Source organism: Bombina bombina, chromosome 2 (genome assembly GCF_027579735.1).
Source record: "Bombina bombina isolate aBomBom1 chromosome 2, aBomBom1.pri, whole genome shotgun sequence".
Taxonomy (NCBI): Eukaryota; Metazoa; Chordata; class Amphibia; order Anura; family Bombinatoridae; genus Bombina; species Bombina bombina.
In genome coordinates this window covers 1,429,712,820-1,429,725,325 of record NC_069500.1, presented here as the reverse complement: position 1 = coordinate 1,429,725,325, position 12,506 = coordinate 1,429,712,820, and the positions used below count along the sequence as shown (strand labels likewise).

The following is a 12,506-nucleotide window of genomic DNA, read 5'->3' as shown; positions in this document are numbered from 1 at the left end:
AATTTGTGACAGGGTTGACGTAGACCAATATGTTGAGTAGAGACCCAAACACGTTCACCTACCGAGATGGCACGTACAGAAACTCTATGATGATCAGCAAACTTTTTGTATCTAGATACAGCTGAACGTAGCTGAGATCGAATACGTTGCCAATGAGTAGTGAGTTCAGTAACGTGTTGGTCAGCAGCAGGAACCCCAATGGACTGAGCAGAAAGAGGGAAGACATGAGGTTGATATCCTGCTGTGGCTTGAAATGGAGTACATCGTAGAGAAGAGTGTCAATGGGTGTTCCTTGCCAGCTCAGCTAGGGGTAACAACTGAGACCAGTTGGTATGGAGAGAATTGACAAAGGCTCTAAGGTAGGCCTTGAGATCCTGGTTTACTCTATCTGTTAGTCCACTGGTCTGAGGATAGTAGCCAGAAGACAAGGAAACAGTGGTTCCAATCAACTTACAAAAGGCTCTCCAAAAGGTAGAGATGAATTGTAAACCTCTGTCAGAATCAATATTCGCAGGAATGCCATGCAGTCGTATAACATGCCAGAGAAAAAGAGACGATAATTCTTGGGCAGAAGGCAGTTTAGTTAAGATAACTGTATGGTGGTCAGAAGGGGGAGGTCCACAATGAAGTCCATTGTTATGCTTGTCCATGGTTGTTTTTGAATGGACAATGGTTGGAGCAAGCCAGAAGGCAAGGATCGGGGAGTTTTTTTGGCAGCACAAGTTGTGCAGGCTTTCACGTAATCCTGAGCGTGATATGAGACTTCATAGTAGGCCACCATACATGTTGGGAAAAACGCTTTTAAGTCCTAATCAAACCAGGATGTCCTGAGAGTTCACTATCATGAGCCCAGTATAGCACAGGAGTGCGTAAGTTCAAAGGTACAGAAAAGATATCGGAAGCCACAGGGGCTTCAGGAGGTTTATTAGACTGGGCACATTGCAGTCTTTAAAGAAGGATGGTGTTCAGTTGAGCAACCACACAGGAGGGAGGTATGATGTGTTCAATAGGAGCTTCAGAGGAAACACTTGAGTAGGGAAACTGATGGGAAAGGGCATCAGCCTTCTTGTTTTTGGTCCCAGGAAGATAAGAGACCACAAAGTTAAAATGGAAAAAGAACAAGGCCCACCTGGCCTGCCAAGGATTGAGTCAATGAGCAGTCTCTAGGTAAGTCAGATTCTTGTGGTTGGTGAGAATCTGAATGGGATTGGTTATGCCTTCTAACCAATAATGCCATTCAGTCAAGGCCATCTTAATGGCTAAGAGTTCATGATTACCCACATTGTAATTCCTCTCTGCAGGAGTAAAGCATTTGGAGAAAAAGGCTACAGGGTGAGAGAAGGCATTTATGGCTTCAGGAGGCCAATGTTTACAGTCTTTGTTCCATTTTGTCAATTCAGTGAGTGGAGCGACTGTTTGAGAAAAGTTCTTTATAAACTTACAGTAATAATTGGAGATCCCCAAGAATCTCTGTAATTCCTTTAATGAAGTAGGTTGAGGCCATTCTAAAACTGCGGTGAGTTTAGCAGGATCCATGGCAAAACCTTCTTTTGAGATGACATAACCAAGGAACTGGACCGGAACTTGATTAAACTCAATTTTTTTAGTTTGGCTACCAAAGAATTGTCTCTGAGATGTTGAAGTACCTGTCTCATGTGTTTATGATGCTCCTCCAGAGTGAAAGAGAAAATAAGGTTGTCATCCAGGTAGACAATGACAGTCCAATTGATGAGGTCACGGAAGACATCGTTGACAAATACCTGGAGGACTTCAGGGGTGTTACACAGCCCAAACGGTATTATGAGGTATTCGTAATGCCCTGTCCAGCTTGGTGAAGAAGCAAGCATTCTGGAATGAGTCACACAGTTCAGTGATCAGAGGAATGGGATAGAGATTCTTGATAGTTATGTTGTTCAAGGACCTGTAGTCAATACAAGGTCTGAGCCCACTATCTTTCTTACTGACGAACAGAAGAGGAGGAAGGGGGAATGATCCCTTTAACTAGGTTCTCTTGGCTGTACTCCTCCATGGATTTCAGCTTTGGAGAGTGGACAAGTCCTCCCTTTAGGAAGTGGGGCTCCGGGAAAGAGGTGAATTTTGCAGTCATACCACTAGGTAAACCTGAAAGCGCCCACAGGCCCAAACTGCAGCCAGGCACTCTTTCTCAATTTGGGCGTATTTCGACTCAGCAGCTGTCGGTGTACGGGAACAGTAGGCAATGGGCTGTTGTTTGTTCTCATTAAACTGCAGGAGGGACAGCCCCTAATCCATAACTGTTCACATCAGCACTAACCAGAGTCTTTTTGGAAGGGTCATAGAACCCTAACAATGGGGCAGACCCCAGCAGGGACTTGACCTGCACAAAGGATTCTTCCTGTGAATGTCCTCAGACCCAGGCAACATCTTTCTTTAACAACTCTGTGATAGAGTGTAGTATTGTGGATAAATCTGGAAGGAACCTGCCCACATAATTTACAAGGCCCAATATTTGTTTTAGCTCATCTACATCTGAAGGACTTTTCATCTGTTCAATAGCACGGATTTTATCGGGGTCCGACTTGATGCCATCCCCATTGATGATATGCCCAAAGTAACATAATTCAGCTTTCCTAAAATGGCATTTCTCCTTATTAACTTCAGCCTGGACTCTCTAATGGTCTGCAGCACACAGCTCAATCGCTAGTCATGTTCTTTCAGTGTAGACCTATATACCAAGATGTCGTCCATGATGACTGCCATGTCCACGTGGTCTCTTAGGAGAGAACTCATTTCTCTTTGAAAAATTTCTGGAGCAGAGGATATCCCGAAGGGGAGTCTGCGGAAGCAGAACCAACCTACTGGTGTAATGAAGGTAGTCAGTTTGCGGCACTTTTTATCTAGAGGTATCTGCCAGAAGCTGCTGGAAGCATCCAGTGTAGAGAAGAACTTCTTCCCAGCCAATTTCGGAGCTATGTCTTCAAGTGTCAGCAGCACATATCTCTCTCTCTTCACCCCCTCATTCAGCCTTTTCAAGTCTACGCAGATGTGTACCTTCCCGTTTTTCTTCGCAACAGGCACAATGGGGGCACACCAGTCAGTTGCTTCAACAACCTCCTTCAATAACTCCCATATTCTTCATACGCAGAAGTTCCTTCTCCACTTGAGGCATGAGTGGGAATGGAATTCTACGGGGAGTGGTAATGATGCGTCACTTTTAAGTGATATTCGGACTGGGTTGCAATTCAGTAGGCCCAATTCACCAAACATATCTTCTTAAATCTCATTCACTCTGGCTACTAGGCCCAAACCACAGGATGCTTTTCTGCTCAATAAGTTGTTAACACACTGACCTCTAATCACATGCACCCACATTGTGAATTTCCTCTGCTTGTACTCGCAGCTGGCAAGAAATTTCTCCGCACAATTAATACGGCCACCAGGACTATGGACTTTTGTTGTAACTTTCGCCAACTGAGGCTGTCGAGGCAGTTTTATGAATGCTGCAAGGGACATAACAGTGATGTCTGCTCCTGTGTCAATCTTAAAGGCGACTTTGGCTCCCATTACAGTAAGAGTAACCCTCCAATCTTCCTCTGAACCAGGCCATTCAACAACAGACCCTACAAAGGACACTTCTTGACCCTCCTTGTCGCTATCCACCTGCATCTCCTTAATATATTCAGTTTTACACACCACTTCAAAATTGCCCATTCGGTTACATTTTCTACATCTTTTTTCTTTAGCAGGGCATATGACACTCTGATCATGGGCACAGTTTCACCGTGTGCAGCGAGCATGCTGCGCCCATTCGCTTCTGGGCCTATCTGTTGCCCTTCGTCTACCGCTCACACTGTGCCTTTCACTAGCAGCTCTCCTGAACTGCTGAACTTTATGCACAATACTCTCAGACCTCAGATCAGCACTTTGTTTTTTCACCAGTTCACTCTGGCGGGCCATCCTGATAGCCCCATCCAATGTTAAATCAGCCTCTAACTGTAGCTTCAGTGAGACTTCAGCACCTGCAATTCCTATGACTATTCTATCTCTGATTTGCTCATCTTTAGCAACACCAAACTCACAGAATTCAGCTAGTTCACACAGGCTGCGCACAAATGACTCCACAGATTCTCCCACACGCTGGGCATGCTTGTGAAAACAAGCCCTCTCATGAATCACATTTCTTTTGGTCACAAAGTGGGCACTGAGTTTGTTCATAACTATGTCAAAGTCAAATTCTTCCCCTTCTTGGAAAGCAAAGGCATTGAACACTGGCTTCACATCTTTCCCCATAGAGTATAAAAGAGAATTAACTTGTACTTCACCACTCTCCTTGTTCAGTTTGGAAGCAATCCTGAAGCGCTGAAACCGCTAACGCCATGTGGGCCAAGCTGCAGGCTGAGAGAAGTCAAAAGGCTCAGGTGGGGTAAACTTTGACATCATCATCAATCAGGAAATAGAAGCACAGGCAAGAGCTTCTGACACCATGTCATGAGATGCAGGACACAGCATAGAAGGTACAACACTATTTTATTGCAGAGCATGGAAGTATACACCTGGTACATTATATCTCACTAAGTAACTGCGACATAGACAATAACGGACCTAAACCCCGCCTCCATCCGGTGACATCACTTCCCACTCTCATCACAATAATTATAACATAATTAATGCAAAACGTAATAGTTACACCAGAATGTGAATGAGGCAAGCTTTAAACGGTGCCACGATATATGCTAGTGACAGGTCCTACAATGCATTATTTGAATCATTAGGTCATGGTATAACCAGCTAGATGCCAAAAAAATAAATAAATAAAGTATTAACCCCTAAACCGACAACCCCCCACAACGCAATAAGTATAATTAAACTATTAACCACTATATCCACCATCAAACCCACACCGCAAGTAATAACTAAATTATTAACCCCTAAATTCACCAACCACAACATCGCAAACTAAACCACCAAAGCCCACAACGCAAACTACCTATTAAAGTATTAACCCCTAAACCACCAAAGCACACAACGCAAATAAATAAATTACTTAGCCCCCAGCCTAACACCCCCTAGCCTAACACCCCCTAAATGAACCCAAATTACCTAAATTACAAAATACTAAAGATACTATTAAAATAAAAAAACTAACACTACTTTTAAAAAAAAAAAAACTAAGTATAAATTAAAGGGATAGTCTAGTCAAAATTAAAATTCTGGTGTAGACTGTACCTTTAAGCTACAATTACAGAAAATAAGGAAATCTAAGATTACATAAAATAAAAAACAAAATTACCAAATTTTAAAAAAAATATACCTAATCCCTATGAAAATAAAAAAGCCCCCCAAAATAAAAACACCCCCTACTCTAAGAATAAACTACCAGTAGCCCTTAAAATGGCTTTTTGTAGGGCATTGCCCCAAGATAATCAGCTCTTTTACAAAAAAATAAACAAAGTCCCCTCCTAACAGTAAACCCCCCCAAAAAAGAACCTAACACTAAAAAACTAAACTACCCATTGCCCTGAAAAAGGCATTTGTTGGTAATTGCCCTTAAAAGGGCATTTAGCTCTTTTACTGCCCAGCCTATCCAAATAATAATAAAAAAAAATTAAACAAAAACCTAAGTCTAACCCCCAGGTTGATACTCACCATTCCTGAAATCCAGCAGAGAAGGTCCTGCCCCATGCTGTGAAGTATTCTTCCAAGCGGCGACCTCTTCTTCCCGGAACAATCTGGGGTGGAGATGAAGACTGGCAACCCCGGAACTGAAGACCGGCGACCGCTGAGCCATGGAGCGTGGAGGATCCTCTTTGTACGATCCCCGTTATACACTGGATAGAGAATTCAAGTTTCGCAATTAAAAATGGAGTCCCTTGAATTCCTATTGGCTGATTTAATTCTTTAAGCCATGATTTGTTGCTTTTGGGAATATAGAAATTGGCCATTAATATAAAGGAAGTTGGCCCTCTTTCAAGGAATTCCTTTTTTTACTTTCACGGCTCTGGGGATACCCAGGTATTTTTTTGGGACATTATATTTCAAATAGACATTTTGTCTACACTAATCTTTTGTTATGTGCTTAAACAATAGGCCAAATTCATAATTGTCTTGATACATTAAATGTTATTAATTTGTAATTCTGCTGGATTGTATCATTTGTAATTATTTCTCAGCAGTTTAAATTGTGTTTTGATGGTTTACTTTTGCCCAGAGGAATGTAATGTATATATATAATGTGTGTGTGTGTGTGTGTATATATGTATGTATATATATATATATATATATACTGCATATTGCTAAAAAAATGTGTTTTTATGGACTCCTGGCACCACCGTACAATTACCACACTGAAGTTATAATCAGAAATTGCACAAAGAAATAAAAAAACATTTACTAAGTCCTACCTCCTCTGCAAATGAAGGTGATCTGCTGTCTGACTCAGGCACACACTGTACAAACAAAGTGCCAAGTCTGTCTCACACTGTGCATAGTGGTTTACTGCACACTCAGAAATCCTCTCAAATGCTAATACTTTACTCCTTGTAATGACATTTCCTGCACTCAATAGCACTCTGCTGTAGTGCCCTCTGGTGGCTGCCAATTTTTTTTTATTTTTTTTAAATAATAGTTGTGCTTGCCTCATGGGGCCCTAAATATTTCACATTCCAATGTTCTTAACATAGGGGGATATGTTCTAAATATACAGTAGGTATGGATACATATTGTACCAAAATACCATCAGATAAATGAAGAAATATGTATCTATGAATAAATAGAATATATTCTGCTATGTGAATAACATTGAAATGTGAAATATTAATATTTTGATGTTGGAATAGTGCAATTCAGAATATGCAATCGGGTTTGCGAGTGAGTAGGGTGTAAGATTTTTTCCAATGCTCTATTGATTTCTTTAGGTGAATATATTAATGAGCTTGGGTTAGGGCAAAAGTGAAAACTTTTTACGTTTAACTTGTAATGTGAGTACTACCCAATGTGCAGAAAGCTTACTTCTAGTAGAGTTAGCGCTCGAGCGGGAGGGTTAATTACCACTCGTAATCTGGCCCTTAATCTTTTCTTTTTATTGGCCAGTCTGAGATATGGCTTTTTCTTTGCAACTCTGCATAGAAGGCCAGTATACAGGAGTTGCTTCTTCACTGACACTGAGACTGGCGTTTTGTGGGTACTACATAAATGAAGTTGCCAGTTGAGAACCTGTGAGGCATCTATTTCTCAAACTAGACACTGTAATGTATTGGTGTTCTTGCTCCCCTTTCTATTCTGGTTAGAGCCAGTTTATGCTGTTCTGTAAAGGGAGTAGTACACAGCGTTGTACACTATCTTAAGTTTTTTTCGGCAATTTCTCACATGAAATAACCTTCATTTCTCAGAACAAGAATAGACTGATGAGTTTCAGATAAAGTTCTTTGTTTCTGGCCATCTTGAGCCTTTAATTAAACTCACAATTGCTGATGCTCTAGATACTCAACTAGTCTAATGAAGGTCAGTTTTATAGTTTCTTTAATCGGCACAACAGTTTTCAGGTGTGTTAACATAATTGCAAAAGAGTTTTCTAGTCAATTAGCTTTTTTAAATGATAAATTTGGATTAGCAAACACAATGTGCCATTGGAACACAGGACAGATGGTTGCTGGTAGTGGGCCTCTGTACAACTATGCAGATATTCCATTAAAAATCATCAGTTTCCAGCTACAGTAGTCATTTACGTGATTAACAATGTCTACACAGTGTTTTTCTGATCAATTTCATGTTATTTTAATGGACAAAAAGTTTGCATTTCTTAAAAAAACAAGTGACCCCAAACTTTTGTATGTATGTGTTTATGTGTGTATATATATATATATCGCAAAGAAAGTCCAACACTCACTTACAAGCTCTCAGCTAAGATTAAAAGCAAAAATGGAAGGGTTAGTTACTGCATCTATATATATATAGTTGTGCTCATAAGTGTAAATACCCTGGCAGAATTTATGATTTCTTGGCCATTTTCCAGAGAATGAATGATAACACAAAACTTTTCTTTCACTCATGGTTAGTGTTTGGCTGAAGCCATTTTGTCCTGTATTTCACCTGAAGTTATTTGTGGGTTTGTCTTTGCATCCCAAACAATTTTCCTGGCAGTTGTGGCTGAAATTTATTTGGTCTACCTGACTGTGGTTTGATTTCAACAGAACCCCTCATTTTCCACTTCTTTATTAAAGTTTGAACACTGCTGATTTGCATTCTCAATTCCTTGGATATCTTTTTATATCCCTTTCCTGTTTTATACAGTCCAACTACCTTTTCCCGCAGATCCTTTGACAATTCTTTTGCTTCCTCCATGACTCAGAATCCAGAATCATCAGTGCAGCACTGGATGAAAGATGCAAGGGTCTGTCAGGAGTCCAGAAACTCAATTACCTTTCATACACACACACTAATTACAAGCAAACAGATCACAGGTGAGTTACCTTTAATAGTCATTCAAATCCCTTTGTGTCAACTTGTGTGCATGTTATCAGGCCAAAATCATCAGGGTATGTAAACTTTTGATCAGGGTCATTTGGGTAGTTTCTGTTTTCGTTATGATTTAAAAAGTGTAAACACAGTTGATTGATAATAAATGGCTTCAGTCAAACACTAACCATGAGTGAAAGAAAGGTATTTGTGTTATCATTTATATTCTCTGAAAAATAGCCAAGAAATTATAAATTCTGCCAGGATATGTAAACTTATGAGCACAACTGTATGTGTGTGTATATATATATATATATATATATATATATATATATATATATATATATATATATATATATATATATACACACACAGTACATATATACACAACCTTCTTCCATATTACTATATATTACCTGATACATTAGAAATTTCTCCCTCTGAACATACGGCACAGTCATAGCAGCAAGGCTGATGTCCCCTCTTTACGACTTTTCTAGAACCAGGAGGACATGTTTCTGAGCACTGAGACTGTGGCACCTGAACAGATACGCAGTTATCAATGAAACATAATTACAATAAGAAAATGCTGTCAGTGAATTGAAAAACTTAAACTATTTGCTAAGAATATAAATTTAGTTTAAAATGGTTTTATTTTTTTCAAAATAATTTATTTTTATATAGAACTGAGAATTACATCTTTGCTTTTCATATTGCCATATCACCATGCTTTCCTTTTATCTTTATTTAAGGAAAATATGTATAAAATTCACACAACTGATTTGCATAAAATAAAACGGACAGAATAAATATAAATTTATAAAGACTGACTCCATTTAATAAACAGCATCAGCTGCTTTGGACCCCTTTGGCGTGAGATTGCAAATGTAAGAATCAGTGGTCAATAAGCTGCTACTTCTCACACTTTCTACCATCTCTGAGGTGGCTGATTGAAATCACCCAGGTGATTTGACGGGCCCTTCTCTTGCTGAATTGGTCGCACTAGAGAAGGGGACGGCATTACACGCTCACTTGAGTGTGTGATGGTGTATACAAGCAGCAGACATACAGGATCCACTGCCCCACTTCGTCATGAAGCAATGTGGTCAGTTTCTCAAGGAGACAAACCATATCATTGAACACGTCTCTAGTTCATACCATATCATTAAACACGTCTTTAGTTCATACTATATCATTGAACACATCTCTAGTTCATACTATATCATTGAACACGTCTCTAGTTCATACCATATCATTGAACACGTCTCTAGTTCATACCATATCATTAAACACGTCTCTAGTTCATACCATATCATTGAACACGTCTCTAGTTCATACCATATCATTAAACACGTCTTTAGTTCATACTATATCATTAAACACATCTCTAGTTCATACTATATCATTGAACGCATCTCTAGTTCATACTATATCATTAAACACATCTCTAGTTCATACTATATCATTGAACACATCTCTAGTTCATACTATATCATTAAACACGTCTCTAGTTCATACTATATCATTAAACACATCTCTAGTTCATACTATATCATTAAACACGTCTCTAGTTCATACTATATCATTAAACACGTCTCTAGTTCATACTATATCATTGAACACATCTCTAGTTAATACTATATCATTGAACACATCTCTAGTTCATACCATATCATTAAACACATCTCTAGTTCATACTATATCATTGAACACATCTCTAGTTAATACTATATCATTGAACACATCTCTAGTTCATACTATATCATTGAACACATCTCTAGTTCATACTATATCATTGAACACATCTCTAGTTCATACTATATCATTGAACACATCTCTAGTTCATACCATATCATTGAACACATCTCTAGTTAATACTATATCATTGAACACATCTCTAGTTCATACTACTACTTCTCACACTTTCTACCATCTCTGAGGTGGCTGATTGAAATCACCCAGGTGATTTGACGGGCCCTTCTCTTGCTGAATTGGTCGCACTAGAGAAGGGGACGGCATTACACGCTCACTTGAGTGTGTGATGGTGTATAAAAGCAGCAGACATACAGGATCCACTGCCCCACTTCGTCATGAAGCAATGTGGTCAGTTTCTCAAGGAGACAAACCATATCATTGAACACGTCTCTAGTTCATACCATATCATTAAACACGTCTTTAGTTCATACTATATCATTGAACACATCTCTAGTTCATACTATATCATTGAACACGTCTCTAGTTCATACCATATCATTGAACACGTCTCTAGTTCATACCATATCATTAAACACGTCTCTAGTTCATACCATATCATTGAACACGTCTCTAGTTCATACCATATCATTAAACACGTCTTTAGTTCATACTATATCATTAAACACATCTCTAGTTCATACTATATCATTGAACACATCTCTAGTTCATACTATATCATTAAACACATCTCTAGTTCATACTATATCATTGAACACATCTCTAGTTCATACTATATCATTAAACACGTCTCTAGTTCATACTATATCATTGAACACGTCTCTAGTTCATACTATATCATTGAACACATCTCTAGTTCATACTATATCATTGAACACATCTCTAATTCATACTATATCATTGAACACATCTCTAGTTAATACTATATCATTGAACACATCTCTAGTTCATACTATATCATTAAACACGTCTCTAGTTCATACTATATCATTAAACACATCTCTAGTTCATACTATATCATTAAACACGTCTCTAGTTCATACTATATCATTAAACACGTCTCTAGTTCATACTATATCATTGAACACATCTCTAGTTAATACTATATCATTGAACACATCTCTAGTTCATACCATATCATTAAACACATCTCTAGTTCATACTATATCATTGAACACATCTCTAGTTAATACTATATCATTGAACACATCTCTAGTTCATACTATATCATTGAACACATCTCTAGTTCATACTATATCATTGAACACATCTCTAGTTCATACTATATCATTGAACACATCTCTAGTTCATACCATATCATTGAACACATCTCTAGTTAATACTATATCATTGAACACATCTCTAGTTCATACTATATCATTGAACACATCTCTAGTTCATACTATATCATTGAACACATCTCTAGTTCATACCATATCATTGAACACATCTCTAGTTCATACCATATCATTAAACACGTCTCTAGTTCATACCATATCATTAAACACATCTCTAGTTCATACTATATCATTGAACATATCTCTAGTTCATACTATATCATTGAACACATCTCTAGTTCATACCATATCATTAAACACATCTCTAGTTCATACTATATCATTGAACACATCTCTAGTTCATACTATATCATTGAACACATCTCTAGTTCATACCATATCATTAAACACGTCTCTAGTTCATACTATATCATTGAACACGTCTCTAGTTCATACTATATCATTGAACACATCTCTAGTTCATACTATATCATTAAACACATCTCTAGTTCATACTATATCATTGAACACATCTCTAGTTCATACCATATCATTAAACACATCTCTAGTTCATACTATATCATTGAACACGTCTCTAGTTCATACTATATCATTGAACACATCTCTAGTTCATACTATATCATTAAACACGTCTCTAGTTCATACTATATCATTGAACACATCTCTAGTTCATACCATATCATTAAACACGTCTCTAGTTCATACCATATCATTGAACACGTCTCTAGTTAATACTATATCATTGAACACATCTCTAGTTCATACCATATCATTAAACACATCTCTAGTTCATACCATATCATTGAACACATCTCTAGTTCATACTATATCATTAAACACATCTCTAGTTCATACTATATCATTGAACACATCTCTAGTTCATACTATATCATTGAACACATCTCTAGTTCATACTATATCATTGAACACGTCTCTAGTTCATACCATATCATTGAACACGTCTCTAGTTCATACTATATCATTGAACACATCTCTAGTTAATACTATATCATTGAACACGTCTCTAGTTCATACTATATCATTGAACACATCTCTAGTTCA

At 38.0% G+C, this 12,506-nt stretch overlaps 1 protein-coding gene across 1 annotated transcript in view; it reads right to left on the bottom strand.

Annotated features, from left to right (window-relative positions):
- LOC128647600 (vomeronasal type-2 receptor 26-like) overlaps positions 1-12,506 on the bottom strand; it is a 333,654-nt gene that overhangs the window by 20,825 nt on the left and 300,323 nt on the right. Inside the window, exon 8 of the mRNA XM_053700356.1 lies at positions 8,850-8,973. Within this exon, the coding sequence (XP_053556331.1) occupies positions 8,850-8,973 (124 nt within the window). The remainder of the gene's footprint in view (positions 1-8,849; positions 8,974-12,506) is intronic.